At 45.2% G+C, this 16,141-nt stretch overlaps 1 protein-coding gene across 1 annotated transcript in view; it reads right to left on the bottom strand.

Annotated features, from left to right (window-relative positions):
- The window catches only part of UBE3C (ubiquitin protein ligase E3C), a 120,420-nt gene that overhangs the window by 87,856 nt on the left and 16,423 nt on the right, over positions 1–16,141 (bottom strand). The window contains exons 2-4 of the mRNA XM_049642182.1: positions 5,854–5,907; positions 2,299–2,373; positions 1,610–1,756 (exon numbers count right to left, since the gene is read on the bottom strand). Of these exons, the coding sequence (XP_049498139.1) occupies positions 1,610–1,756; positions 2,299–2,373; positions 5,854–5,907 (276 nt within the window). The remainder of the gene's footprint in view (positions 1–1,609; positions 1,757–2,298; positions 2,374–5,853; positions 5,908–16,141) is intronic.

The following is a 16,141-nucleotide window of genomic DNA, read 5'->3' as shown; positions in this document are numbered from 1 at the left end:
TGTATTTTACAACCTTGACAAATGTACCAACGGCATCCGAAAGGCTGTACTATCACTACTTTAAACACTTACTTTGCCTAACTTATTGTTATCATTTCCTAAACGCAGATGCGTCAACTTTTAAAAACACCTTATTCACCCTTTCTTGGGAAGTCAACTGAGGATATGAAGGGAGTAAACCAAGAAAGCAAAAAGATAATGGAATCGGGAAGGAGGATCCAAAACCGAAGCAAAGCGAATGACTTTCCCAAGATAATGAGAAGCCAAGGATCCAAACCGGGGCAAAGGTTTCGGAAAGCCAAGAATAGCTCCGGGGAAAACAAAGCATCAGACTATCTGACATCTTCAGTCACGGAAAATTACACTGAGAAGCATCATAGTCCTGTCAAAAGTGGAAGACGACTTTATCAAGAGACCCCAAGAAAATTAAACAAAAGTGAGGCAATTATTAACTCCAGAATAATTAAAGAAAATTAAAACCAAACACCAGATCCACAATAAAGTGTCCCTTTGTCCCCTGTATTTACATTTCCTCTGGGGATTTTCTAGTATGTATGGTTGGGGTGTGGAAGACTGACTTTTCATTGTGTACCTCGTTTAATATAATCTGAAATTTTTATTACAAGTAAACAAGAATTTCCGAGAATAAATATGTATCTAACCGAACGAGTACACAGAAATCTCTTAATATTTCCTGAGAGACGACACAGTAACAAGTTACATTTTTTCAAAGTTTATTCATCTATGCATCCATAGGTATTTTTCAACACTGTTCCTCATCACCGATTACATCAGAAGGCTATAAAATTTTGAAGTACTACAATTATATTCTGAATTTGTTTTTTAGAAATTAACTTGATTTTAATTGTTTTTTAAAATTTTTTTAATTTAATTTTTTTTTAAATTTACATCCAAATTAGTTAGCATCTACTGCAACAATGATTTCAGGAGTAGATTCCTTAATGCCCCTTCCCCATTTAGCCCATCCCCCCTCCCACCACCCCTCCAGTAGAGCAAGGCCCTGTACGTCACAGATTCATATTAAAGTATTTACAGGGGCACCGGGGTGGCTCAGTCCATTAAGTGTCTGGGACTCCTGATTTAGGTTCAGGTCATGATCTCACCATCTGTGAGGTCAAGCCTGGCGTCTGGCTCCACACTGACAGCACGGAGCCTGCTTAGGATTCTCTCTCCCTCTCTCTCTGCCCCCTCCCCCAATAAATACACTTTAAAATATTTACAGATAACATGCTGTGATACTTAGGTGCGCATCGCAAGAGTGACTGAAGGCACAGGTACGTGGGGCTCTGGGTGAGAGAGGTGTTGCTGACTACCAGCGCTCAGTAATGGGTACGTGGAGGATGGCTCACCAGATTATTCTACTTTTTCTTATATTTGACATTTTCCATAATAAAGAAATGAAAAAAACTACTGAAAATTTCTATCGCTCTCTAAGAGGTGAAACGCAACAGCACAAAGATGGCCTATCGTGGCGGGCTGAGGGAAGTTCAGAAAGACATACGCCTTTGCGGGGTTATCTGGCCCCGTTAAAAAAAAAACACCGGAAAATCCATAAATAACGATAAGTGAGAACACAGTTAACACTCACCAAACGTTTTGAGTCTTCGTTCTGTTTGTAGAAAAACAGAAGCCGCCTCACCAAAAGGGTAAGGTTGGGACCACTGGCAACGGAGAAAGTGCCACCGGACTGCGAGGCGCTGGCGTAGCGGTCAAAGGCGCTTCTCTGGATGGAGTGCTGGAGACGAGACAAACCACACACGGGCGTGACGGGCGTGACGGGCGTGACGGGCGTGACGGGCGTGAGGGGCGTGACGGGCGTGACGGGCGTGACGGGCGTGACGGGCGTGACGGGCGGGCGGCGCGGTCCACATGCGCCCTGGGGTCTGCACGGCGGGGGCGCAGTGAGGGGGCCGTGATGGGGCAGCTCTTGGGAAAGGGGGAAACGAAACCCAGAAAACCTGGACTGGAATAAAAACCCTCCACTCCCCTAAAATGGTCTTCCGCCGCCTCCTTCCGCTTTGATCTTGAGCTGCAGCCCGTGTTTCTATTTTTATTATTTAAAAATCACCTCAAAACTCCCCTATCTGTAAATCTTTACGTAAATATAAACGAATACGGTTAATTTCTGGGGAAAACGCTATTATCAACATTAACTGCCATGAAACGGGTGTACCCAAATCCCCACAAAACGATTCCACTTCTAAGACTCCGAGGCCCTATCTGAAACAAACTCTGGCAGGCCTTTCCAATTCTTTCTCAGCCTGAAAGCAAACTTACTTGCTGTTTCCGGTCTCGATAGCCTCGAATAAATGACTGTATGATTATTGCATTTTTCAATCTTCGCCTTTCCTCCTGCATGATGAAGGGAGGAAGGAACAATTGGTCGGAGTGAATTGACATTTAGCTAGTAAAGACTTAAAAACAGAACAACTACAGAATTTACATACCACAAAATTCCATCTTTCAAGCGTACCGCTTAGCAGTCTTTAAAATCTTCAAGGTTCAACTACCACCACCATCTACTTTGAGAATACTTTCATCGGCCACTCCACACCCCCTGTTCCCACTAGCACTCGTCTCTCGTTCCCTCTCCCGGGTCCCCCCACATCCACGGCAACCACTGACCGAATTTCCGTCTGCCCGGGATTGCCTCTTCCGGACATTTCTTATCGTGGAGTCGGACAACGCGCGGCCTTTTGTGTCAGGCCTTGTTCACCTGGCACGACATTTTCAAGGTTGAGCCGTGTCGCGTCACGTGTCGGTACTCCACTGCTTTTTACGGCCAGTACGTACGGTATTTCATCGTGCGGCCGTCCCACGGTTTACCATTTACCGCCCGAGAGACACTCGGGCGGTTCCCACTCTGGGCTGCTGCGAACATCGCGGCCGCACACACTCATGTCAAAGTTTCGCGTGGACACGGTTACGTTTCTCTTGGGTGCACGCCCACGAGCAGGACTAGCACGTGAGGAGCTACCGGACTGTTTGCCAAAATGGCGACACCACCTTCCACTCCTCCCAGCACAGTGAGACTTCCGATAACAACTGCGGTTTTCAATACAGGAAGGAAAACGGACACGAACATCAATTTTAAAAGTCACTTTCTCATTTCAAAGCGGAAACTCTAGGTTTGACTGACCTAAGACTGTCTTGAAAATTTCCAGTGACCTAGCAAAACAAAGTTTTTTTTCACATCGTCATCGCAAGCAACGTAGCCACCACCGCTTGAAAGTCTACGACGCGCCAACCCCGAGACGCCTGACAACCTTAGATGAACGTCACTCCCGGTTTCACGATGCAGAAGCTGAAATTTCCATAAAGACACCGGTGCCGAAAGACCTAAGGGAGTCAGGATTCACACTCGGGCGTGACACTGAAAGTTGTGCCCATCTTACCACGTGACACTGTCTCATGCTTTCTGTGCCACCTGGCAGGTGAGTGCCACCTGCCAGGCCTGAAAGGCACACACACACTCACCCAGAAGACCAATCAGGTCGCGCAAGCGTGCTTTCCGAGCTTCAAGTGGTTACAGAGAAGGAAGCCCTGAGCTTAAACCTAGTTTGGGACTCTATTCACTACTACGATGATTCTAAGAGCACCTAATTAAAGACCCATATACTGTCCCATGAGTTTTCTAACCATTTTTATGCATTCGGTTGTTCACTGAGGAGGAAGTCTCGGTGACATTCCAGTGTCCTGGCTGGGACCGGGACCTAAGGGCTGCATCTCAGCTGGACTGGAAACAGATGGATCCTGACAAGGACTGAAGACCAGCCGTAGATCAGCTCGACTCTGTATTATTTAAAGGTGACCCATCCCTCTCCCTACTGCCGGCCAAAATAAAATGCAATGCTTTCCAGAAAGAAGAGATCATCATCAAGAGCCTGTAGATCTCTCTTCATTTTGGAATACAGAATGTCAGTATTCAACCAAAACAATCGGGCAAAAGACAAGAACTAAAAATCAAGAGGACAAACAACAAACCCACAGGTGATCCAAATACTGGAGCTTAAAAACTATCTTTAATAATCTACAGTTATATTCACGAAATTAAAAGACAATTAAAATTAAAATGTTCATAAAATTAAAAGAATCAAAGAAAATTCTAGAACTAAAATAAAAATCTGAAATCCACAGGTTAATGGATATTATGTGACAATCAGACACTGATAAAGAGATAATCTGTAAATTAGAAGTTAGGTCAGAAGAAATACCCAAACCAAAGCCGAAATATTCAAAAGGATAAATATACAGAAGAGTATGGGATAAGGCCAAGGTCAAATACATAAGTAATCTGAGTCCAAGAAGAGGAGAGGAAGAATGGAGCTAAAACACTATTGGAAGGGACGAGAGCTGAGAGTTTTCCAGAAAAGATAAAAGACATTAACCAATAAATGGTCATTTTCAACTGTGAGCAATTTTACCACATTTGGTAACTTCTGGAGACATTTTTGGTTATCTCAACCAGAGGGAGGGAGTGCTGTGGCATCTAGTGGGTAGAACAGAGGCCCTGGAGGCTGCTACACACCCCTCGATGTACAGGATAAAGCCCACAACAAGGAATTAATGAGTCCAAGATGTCAACAGTGCTGAGGGTGAGAAACCCCACCTGAAAGTCTCCATATTTGCTGCTTCCTGCACCAAGAAAGTTCTTCCTCCAGCTTTCCACAGGAGCTTCTTTTTCCTCCTTCAGGAATCCTGCTCAACTCTCTACCCAGCTCGGAGAGTCCTTCCCTGAATGCCCTACCCGAAAGCAGGCCTTCCCAGTTATTATCACATCACTCTACCTCACTCACAGCACGCAGCACCGTCTCAATAGCTTGGTGAATCTCTGTGTTCTATAACCACACAAGAACACTATCCGCCCTTTTTAAGCTTTTTTTTTTTTTTTTTTTTTTTGAGAGAGAGAGAGAAGAGAGAGCGTGCAAGTGCATGATGAGCGGGGGAGGGACAGAGAGAGGGAGAGAATCCCAAGCGCCCAGAACATGGTCTTATTTACTACCTGTGTCCCCTGTAGGCAGAGCAGTCCCTGGAATGTAACAAGCTCTCAATTAGTATTTCTTAAAGGAACAAATGAATTATTAGAAAACAAAATAAAAATCTAGAAAAATAGGCCTAAAATACCATAATTGCTGATTAACCAATAAAATAAAGCCACTGTCACCAGAAAGATGAAATGTAAAATAAAGAATAAAAGGGGCGCCTGGGTGGCTCAGCCAGTTAAGCATCTGACTCTTGGTGCCATGAGGTCATGACCTCAGGGTTCGTGGGACCGGGCCCCGTGTCGGGTTCTGTGCTGACAGCACGAGGCTGCCTGGGATCATCCCCTCTCCCTCTCTCTGCCCCTCCTCCACATGTGCGCACGTGCGTGCGCTCTCTCTCAAAATAAATAAACAGACATTTAAAAAAAGAAAGAATAAAACAACAAATGTCACAGCTCCTTTCATCTATTTTACTTCTTCACAAAGAGTTATGGTAACTGCCTTCACAGTGAGTTTGCTTCTGCTTGGCAAAAGATGAGCGTTATATACTAAGTCTTTCTAGATCTTCTGGAAACCATATCACAAGCAAGCAACTGAACTTTATAAAAGCCTGTTTTCCCCCTGTATTCTGGAAACTGCCCTTGTAGTCCATCTTTTCCACAGTGGTTCCAGAATAAATTACTTATTATAAAATCCAAAAAATCCAGAAATGTTTCTAACGTTTCATAGACGTAAAAATATGTATATATGCATATGCATACCATGCATATATATAACAGCAAAATCAACCCTTATTTAAATGCTATGGAAAAATGTTTCTCTAAAGAGACTATTATAAAACTGTTTTTACCTCTCTCTTTCTTCTTTCTTCCTGAGTACGATGTAAAAGAGAAGCCTTTTCTTCCTAAACACAAAAAGAGAAAAGAGAAAGAAGGTTATACTTTCAAATTCTAAAATGCTCTCATACAAAAATTATAGAATGTTTTGACCCAAAAGGGATTCTAAGCATCATACAAACATCCTGACTTAATGAGAAATCTGAGCACACGAGGGTAAATGGTTCCCTCCCGCCAGATGACAGATCTAATTAAAGTTAGTATTTTAACTAACAGTAGTTTTCCAGGAATGAACTCTGATTTCTTTACACACACAAGAGACTTCAAGTGAAACCAGAAATATCTGAATAATGTCAATGCATTATATCAATGTCAATATCCTGGTTGTGATTATCACACTAGTTTTGCAAAATATAACTCCCAGGGGAAATCAGGCAAGGCAAACAAGAGACCTTTCTATATTATTCCTAACAGCTGAACATGAGTGTACAATTATCTCAATAAAAATTTTGATAAAACAATTTCTGTACTGTTACTGAATGTTAAAAAAAATCTTTTTTCATCGTAAGTAAAACTAAATTTTGAACAAAATTACTCGGTATGTAGAAGGAACCAAAGCAATCAATGGGAAAGTTAAACATTCCTAATAAAATAAAAATACGTAAAGACAACTCTCCTCTCCCCCAAAGTGTTCCAGTTTACAGTGAATGGGCATTTTATTTTTACAAATGTAATTCAAACTAAAACTAACAGTCCAAGACATTATATATGAATCATTACAAAAATAAATAAATTTCTTAACAAAAACAAACACACCATCAAAATAGTGTCAGAAGGCAAGTAATTAAGCCAATTAAAAATTTTTTTAATGTTTTTATTTATTTTTGAGACAGAGACAGAGCATGAGCAGGGGAGGGGCAGAGAGAGAGGGAGACACAGAATCCGAAACAGGCTCCGGGCTCCGAGCTGTCAGCACAGAGCCCGACGCGGGGCTCGAACTCACGGACCGCGAGATCATGACCTGAGCTGAAGTCAGACGCTCAACCGACTGAGCCACCCAGGCGCCCCAGTAATTAAGCCGATTTAAAATTATACATTGAGGGGCGCCTGGGTGGCCAAGTCAGTTGTGTCCAACTTCGGCTCATGTCATGATCTCCTGGTTCAGGAGTTTGAGCCCACCCCCCCCTCCCGTCAGCTCTCTGCTGTCAGTGCAGAGCCTGCTTTGGATCCTCTGTCCCCCTCTCTCTACCCTTCCCCTGCCCGTGTGTGCACGTGCTCTCTCTCTCTCCCTCCCAAAAATAAACATTAAAAAAATTATACATTGATATGTGAATCAACAGTGTGCAGAATGAAAAATTTCTCACCGACAAAATTGAAACCAAAGAAATAAATCCAGGCACCTGGCTGGCTCAGTCAGTAGGCCATGCATACGACTCTTGATCTTGGGTCATGAATTCAAGCCCCACGTAGGGAGTAGAGCTTACTCAAAAAAAAGGGGGGGGGGGGACAGTGGTGCCTGGGTGGCTCAGTCAGTTAAGTGTCCGACTTCAGCTCAGGTCATGACTTTATGGTTCGTGGGTTTGAGCCCCGGGTCAGGCTCTGTGCGGACAGCTCAGAGCCTGGAGCCTGCTTCAGATTCTGTGTCTCCCTCTCTCTCTCTGCCCCTACACCACTCATGCTCTGTCTCTGAGTCTCTCAAAAATAAATAAGCATTAAGGAAAGAAAAGAAATCCTCCATTTTCCACTATAGAAAATTTCATTTCTTGGGCACGTGCCTCAGTGGCTCAGTCGGTTAAGCATCCACTCTTGATCTCAGCTCAGGTCATGATCTCAGTTTGTGGGTTCAAGCCCTGCATCAGGCTCTGTGCTGACAGTGTGAAGCCTGCTTGGGATTCTCTCTCTCCCTCTCTCTGCCTAACCCACTCATGCACACGCGTGCACATATACTCTCTCTCAAAATAAACTTTAAAAAATTTTTTATAAAAAGAAAATTTCATTTCTTGAATTCAAATAAAAAGCCTTTATCTACCACATGTTCAAAGTCAGAAAAATATTTTGTTTTAAATTTTAATTAAAAGGAGTAGGGAGAATGGAAACTCTATATAGTAAAAAGTACAAAGTTATGATGCTGAGAATTATGGACAGCTTCTAGAGAATAATATAGACCAATTTCTAGCCATTATCCCTGTGTCCATAATTTCTTTTCCTTCTATCTCCGTTTGTCCAGATTTAATATATGTTCATTATTTGGTTATAGCTAAAGAGCTGAGATTTCTTAAAATGGTATACCTGGAACAACTATGAAAAAACATATTTCATGTCTGAAATCAAACAAGCCAAAATGGTCCACGCTGGCGAAACAGGCACCAGATTTACTTGCCCACACAAACGAGCTCATCATCCTCACTAACCCCAGAGCCCGGTACCGCGGGCTCCAGGACCTCATGGTTCCCTCCACCTTGCTGCTCTCATTTACTTCCACGTCCGACATGCGTATGTATCCAACAAATGCTTACGACATGACTGATGAGCACTCCCTTTAAGTAGAACAAAGCAGTCTAAAAGACGCAGTAAGCACACCAGCTGAAAAGCACTTTTGGGTTCCAGCAACACGGTACCGAGGCATCGATAGCTTCAAAATCAAAACGGGTGCTAGCTCTCAAAACACACAACTAGCTTCTAACTCAATACTAGAATTTCTTACAAATTCTATTTAAGTCTGAAGCTTATGATGCGGGAGGCGCCACACAAGCACAAGAGACAGTGTTGACGGTTGAGTATTCTTAACTTCTCGTGGCCTGTAAGTCAAATTCCCTGGACACGGGACATCGTATAAACATGATCACTCCTCCTACCTGTGCTCAGGGGCTATACAGTCTCCTACTCAAAAGACAATTCATTTAAAAAGAATAAAGGAAGTATAGCAAGCAAGCAATCCAAAATACTGGATATACAGACACACACCAAAGCCTGATATGTAACTTCAACAATAAAATTGTACTTTGGAAACTGAAAAGGCCTTTCAGAGAATACTCATGCTCCCGAAATATCCCGCAGAAAAAAGAAAAGGGGCTACAGGGAGGGGTCAGCCAAACTCGCACATCAAGTCAGGCACACCACAAAGTCAACTCTAAGAACAGCACTGGCTGCCACCAGCACTGATTTGTCTACACCCAAGCACCGTGCCCTACACAGGAGGGACGAGGGGAGGACACAGCTGCAACACGCGGAGGCCAACACGGACGGAGGGCTTCCCTCGTCGCGGTGTGAGAGTGGAAGGTCCAGGACCTGAACACAGGTGGTCTAGAACTTATTAACCCACTAAGCAATATACCATTTACTTCAAAAAAGAACATTATTATTTTACATTTTGAGAAATCAAAAAAATTCTTTGTCTTCATAAGACATAAGTAATCTGGAAGATATATCAGAAAGGAGGCTGATGGGGAGAAGGAGGCCACAGAAAAAAGTCTTAATCACCAAAATCTGACAGAGTTCAGAAGTTCAGAGTTCAGAAGCACAGGATACAGAATGTCTAGAAAAGGTGAACTAAGTAATCAGAGCAGGACACAGAGGCTGCCGTAAAAAGCCGGCCCAGCACAAAGGAAAGGGCGACAGACCACACAATCGATGTCTATAAATTACGTAGATCATCCCTATGCGGCCCCTGAACAGTAACCAACTTCCAGATCAGGGCCAGAGCCGCTCCGCGTGGTCCCCATTCAAAAGACATTCAAATGAGGCTCAGGAGGAATATCTATTCACTCAGCAGGTACTCAGCGAATCGTGTATCATGCTAGGCCCTAGATATTTTCAAAGTACGGCACCTGCTCCCAAGGAGCTCACAGTGCGGCAGGAGGACAAAGAAGCCTGCTTACTGAGGACGCGCTGTGTGCCAGACGCCGTTACTCAGCAGTAACCCTGAACAAGGTGGACAGTTCACCCCCGTGCACCGAGGTACAAACAGGGTCCAAGCGCGGGGAAAGAGGGGCTCTGCCTCAGCCACTGAGGAACGCTAAGAAACGGCAAATCTGAGAGGCAACCTAGAAGGCGGTGTTGAGCAGGACGACGAGATGGGAAACCGTGCGGGCGGAGGGACAGCGCACGAGACAGCTGAGCCAGGATGAACCGCACTCAGCGATGACCGTGGGTGAGTCCGCTCCGGGCCAAGGATGGGCCCGAGGGCTCCAGCTCTGGCTGCGGAGCCCACACCACGGCGGCAGGGATGGGAGGGAGGCGATGATACCCTCGCAATTCAGGGCCACGGAGACGGGGGTGCGACTCGTGAGTTAGCAGTGAACAAAAGCAATGGTTCAGCTGAGACCCCTGTGACTCCTTCTGGATCATAGCTGCCAGCCCTTTAAAGCCAACAAAAAACTGCAACCTATTCTCAATCGTTTCCTAAAAGATCACTGAAGGTCAAATATAAGAATCATCTCTTCTCGGGGCGCCTGGGAGGCTCAGTCGGTTAAGCGTCCGACTTTGGCTCAGGTCATGATCCCACAGTTTGTGAGTTCGAGCCCCACATCGGGCGGTGTGCTGACAGCTTGGAGCCTGAACCTGCTTCAGATTCTGTGTCTCCCTCTCTCTCTGCCCCTCCCTGGCTTGCACTGTCTCTCAGAAATAAATAAACACTAAAAAAGAAAAAGCAAGCAAGCAAGCAAGCATCTCTTCTCAATGTTCATTTAAATTAACCAAATTTATGTAAAACGTTACTACACTGCCCTTATTTTCTATTTCGTGTTAGTCATCCTATCAGAGAACCTAGTCTGACAACCACCAATGTCCTCGGAGGGATCAAGTTCCAACACAGCCTTAGCATGGGGGTATCATGGCCAAAACACTTCTCCTCCCGGCTCCTCATGGGCCATCTCCTGGTGCTGCCTCAGGCGCATCTCTCCCACGATCCCTAGGCCTCAAGCCCTGCTCCCTTCTGCCCAGGGCGGCCCCGCTTCCCTCCTGACCCCAGCACGCACCCAAGCCGCGCTCGTCTCGGGTGAGACTCCGCTTAAACGTCCTCTCGCCCATGAAGCTCCCCCTCGGAGGCCATCGTCATTCCCGTTCCTCCACACCATCCGCCGGGAGTTCGCCGAGGCGACGACGGCCTCGGCGCAGAAGACGCTCGTGGAAGGGCACGGAGCACGCGACTATCTGCGCTAATCAAAACCACGGAGGCAACGTGGGTGTCACCCACAAGGACACGGCCTCCACCATGGGCAGATCACCGTTCAACACTCTGTGCCACGGAGCGCTAGCCACTGAGCGCTGGCGTGGGCACAGTTGGTCTGGGGAGGAGTGCACTGTCAGCCCTCCGAGCAGAAGATCAGAGAGTAAAACTTGAACTCCATCAGTTCCAGCCGCAAGTAAGGAATGATCCGAGCACAGGGAGGTACACGTTGGGCCCCAGTCTGGGAACGAGCAGGCGCGGACCGCGAGGCAGGAGAGGAAGCAGCCCCGCGGGGCCCACAGCCACACAGGCGGAGAGCCCACGGCCGCGACCCTGCGGACCAAGCTCTAACCACACAAGCCTAACAATGTGAAATATTTAGCAGGGTCTAGATTTACAGGGTTTTATCACTTACAGGTAAAACAAAGTGTCTATTTAAAGAGAAAAATGTTTTTTATCTTAATGCACCTGCAGAGAGGAAAGAGTAAAGGTAACTTTAATTGTATGTTTCTCCTTCAATAAATTATAAATTCCTTCAGAACAAGGCCTGTGTCTTGGTGTTTATAATCCCGATATCTAGCACTGTGCCCAACTGAATGAATGAAGGATTAAATTTAGAAAGAATAAAGGTACAACTGGGAAATCTGAAACTGGAAAGATTTTAAAGTTGACTAGAATGTAAAATCACTTATCTATTGAGGCGGGTATTAGAAAGGCCCTCATCCATCTACCCACATTTAGTGCCACCAAAATCGGAATAGTGGCCAAACAAATCCTAAATCCAACCAATAATTCCAATGTTCTAAACTCCCTCAGGAGGTCAGCAAATAATTTCAAAATGTTGTAAGTATCAGAAATCTCATCAACATTCCTTACTTAATCAATCACTCTTCCAAATGTTGGTGAGCCCAACTCCATCTGGAAAGTATGACTGCTCAGGTGGACAGGCCAGCTCCTCTGACCGCCAAGCTGCCCTTCTGGACACTCTAAGCCCGCCCGTAGAGACAAGTGTCTGAACACGTCCCCACAGCAAACCCTGACTGAGCCCACAGAGTAACCCACACCACAGTGAGTCCACGGTCAGTTACGGCAGAAAGCGGGGGTGGGGGCGGGCGGGGGAGGCGGCAAAGGTGGGGAGTCACAGCCACACATGCCACATCGTCCGCAGTACCCAGGCACAGAGGCTGGAAGGTGGAGGACGGCACAGGGAGGATCACGTCTGGACGCACCTGGACAGAGGGAAGAGTGAAGAAAGGTGACTCCCCGCACGGAGGCCCCTCCCCCTCCAGCAAGACCACCACCTACACCAGCGTCTCAGGGACACTCCTCTGCCACTGTCACACGCTTTAGCACAGCTATGCCATCCACATCGTTATTCACTTAGTATTATTCTTTAAACCTTTAAAACTTTGAACTCTGAACTCATTTTAGACAGAGTTGCAGAAATGATATAGTGAGTTCCCTAATCCCCTCGGTCTCTTACCCTAGTCCCCCTTCATAACCAGACTGCAATTAGCAAGAACAGGAAATTAACATGGGGCCAATATCACTAACTGAACCACAAATTTCATTAGACATTTACCAATTTTTACACTGAAGATCCCTGCCCGTTCTAGGGTCCCATCCAGGGTCCTACACTGAAGTTAATTCCCTTTTTTTTCCTACTCCTTTACCGATCCATAGCAGTTCCTCCACCTTTCCCTTTTGTATCTTGGACTCTCCTCCTCAATCCGAGCTTTTCCAATATTCTCGTACAATTAGAGAGAGGTTATGCAATGATGATGGCATTAGACGTTACTGCATACGGTAAAATACACCAGCTATGCCTCCATACTTACATAATCAAATAAATATATAAACAAGAGAGAAGAAAAATCTCTTCTCACAGAATGCAGTTAATAAAAGGAGGAGAGGGGCGCCTGGGTGGCGCAGTCGGTTGAGCGTCCGACTTCAGCCAGGTCACGATCTCGCGGTCCGTGAGTTCGAGCCCCGCGTCAGGCTCTGGGCTGATGGCTCGGAGCCTGGAGCCTGTTTCCGATTCTGTGTCTCCCTCTCTCTCTGCCCCTCCCCCGTTCATGCTCTGTCTCTCTCTGTCCCAAAAATAAATTAAAAATGTTGAAAAAAAAAATTTAAAAAAATAAAAAATAAAAAAATAAAAGGAGGAGAGAGGAAAGGCATCACCAAACACCACAGTAATAAACACTGCAGACAAGAGCTACGGAGACATGCTAAAGTTAGTGGACAGAGTTTGAGGAAAAAAACAGGATTTGCCTGATCTCAAAGTACCTCCTCAAGCACTTTATCAACTACTACGGGACAGACAGCGAACGTGGAGAACCCCGCAGACACCACCCAGGTGACCGGGCCCACCAGCGCGAAGGCACGAGGCCACCACGAGCCCTACGGTACTGCTGCCTTGAGCTCCAGTTCCTCCTAAAACTCAACACCATGAAAACAAAACTGCATTGCTACATTTCAAATCAGCTAAATTAAAAAGGAAACACTGGATCACAATTATCAGAAACTAAGTTCCTGGGGTGCCCGGGTGGCTCAGTCGGTTGAGCATCCGACTTTGGCTCAGATCATGATCTCACGGTTCGTGGGTTCGAGCCCCACATCGGGCTCTGCGCTGACAGCTCGGAGCCTGGAACTGCTTCGGATTCTGGGTGTCCCTGTCTCTCTGCCCCTCCCCTGCTTGTACTCTGTCTCTTTCTCTCTCTCAAAAATAAATAAACATCAAAAAATTTTTTTAAATAAATGAAAGATAAAAATTAAAAAAAAGAAACTAAGTTCCTCAAAGCAAAAGAACAGTTTACCATCCCAATAAAGGAGTATGAGGTGCTATGTAAAGCTTCAGAGGAAGATAAGTCTATAATTTTATTTTTTAATTTTGATATTGAACACCACAGAGAATACAAACTCACATGTCCATCATTAGATCAGGCAAATGTTATTTATTCCCCTTCTCTGACAGAATTGGATTCTGAAAATGAATTCCTAACCAGAACACCAGGTGTGGCTATGGTTCAACAAACTTCAGTTTCAAGAAAGCGTCCAGGGCCCGACCTTCTGAATGCGCCCTTTTATTTGGTACTAGTCTCGGGGTGATTTTAGAAAAGGGATGGGGCTTGTGCCCACCCACTCACCCTGCTCAGGGACACCTTCACTCAACTCCGTACGCGTGGTATTCAAAGTACTTTCTTCAAGTTGTTCCCAATTCTTTCCCCCACAGTCAAGATGTACTTCCCATGGCTCAAGGTAAAAAAAAGGTTTACATCACAAAGATCTGACGCTCCTCTTGAAGTGACGGACAAGAGGAGACCTTTCTGCTCTCAGGATGGAGAGAAGAGGGTGTTGGTCACGACTGCCCCCATCTTCACAAAGCTAGAGGACTAAATCCCCTACGCAGGAGTGACGAACGGACGCTCTGTTAGGTACTCCTCTCAAACACGGGCAAGGGACAAGACCACCCTTCGGCTAGGAGAGGCTATCTAGCTTCTGCTGCGGGACCTCGCTGGACCAAACCCCCTACTGGACCACCACGGCGTCTGGCCCAGCTCTGCTTTTCCACAACACCACACATTACGTCTATGTTACTGTCTGTCACAAAGTCATCAATGGGTTTTAAAAGGTTAAGAAGATTAAAAGAGGAGCTAGACAGAAGTTAGACTTGTTTATTTATTCAGCTCATGTTCATCTCAAAGCATCAGTGAGCGCCTCAGTGTGTACAGACCAGCTCTGTCTTCCCTGGAGACTGAAAACTGGCCATACTTGTCTCTAAGTGATCCTCGAACTAACTCACTGGACAAGGAGGTTTTTTGCTTTGTTACCAAAGTCACTTTTCATCATACCTTTGGCCAATTAGCAGCTTAGCCTTTGTAATTAAATACAATACCCCAGATGAAGCGTTCTCAACTTTTCATTAATTTAATTCACCGTCCCATTCTGCACTTACTTTCAGGCTGTTCAGAAATCTTTCCTGTTTGTTCCCCCAAAGTTTAACGGTTTAGGGGTGGTATGCCTTATGGTTTCAAAATAAAGCTTGAGCACGGTGCTTTTACATGGAGACCGGGCTCATAATGGGATAGGTTCACTCTCTCAGCCAGCGCATGAGAAGCCACGTCTCAAAAATCTTATCATTTGTTTGATCTGTGCTTCCTCCTATGCAGGCTGTAAGCTTACGAGACTAAAAAGCTAGTTCCAGGGGCTCGCTAATGTGGTCCTTATTATAAATGAAGACATATGATGACAATCATAATTATCCTTAGTGCCTTAATTTACAAGACAATCTTGACCTTCAGACTTCAAAAATGACATATTTTTCTGTTGTTATAAAACCCAATCCACGTCAGGCACAGCAGTCGGGTGGGAAAAAATACAGGCACAGACATAATCCCAATTTGCTATCACCAATACCTGTGTGTAGCTCACACTAGCAAAATAACTATCAATTCCTGAAAGTGAAATTCATCAGGCTGCTAGAAAAATAAACCCCACGACAATGCATAGGGAGGCTCAGTGGACAGAAATGCACACTAGCCACACGGGCCGTGTATGTAGTCCATACTCTGTATGCCCATATTCCCAAACTGCAGCCACCAAACACTGACACCTGGCTGACAACCCCCTACTCTGACCTCATCATGAGCAAGCATTTCAGAGAAATCACGGATCTGACACCCTAGTTATACTGAAATTAACACTGCTCAGTTTTTACAATGTGCCTTCATGTGCCACCTAAATCATCACACACCATACTTTGGGACAAACAGTGACCTACACTAATGAGGCTAAAGCATGATCAAGCAGGTCAAATTCAGAGTCTCCAGGGAGACTCAAATGGAAAGAAAGATCAGCATGTGACGAAGGTAGCATTTCAAATCTATATAGAATGTGTATTATTTAATAACTATTACTGGAAAAACTGGGTGACCTAAATAAATAACAATGTAGCTTTAGTCTATACGTCAAAATAGATCCCTAGGGCTCCTGGGTGGTTCAGCTGGTTAAGCGCCCTCAGTTTTGACTCAGGTCATGATCTCATGGTTTGTGAGTTCAAGCCCCACATGCCTGCTTGGGATTCTCGCTCTCTCCCCCACTCTCTCAAAATAAATTAATAAACTTAAAAAAAAAAA

This window comes from Panthera uncia, chromosome A2 (genome assembly GCF_023721935.1).
Source record: "Panthera uncia isolate 11264 chromosome A2, Puncia_PCG_1.0, whole genome shotgun sequence".
Taxonomy (NCBI): Eukaryota; Metazoa; Chordata; class Mammalia; order Carnivora; family Felidae; genus Panthera; species Panthera uncia.
Note: the sequence above shows the minus strand (reverse complement) of the source record. Positions and strands in the feature narration are given on the sequence as shown.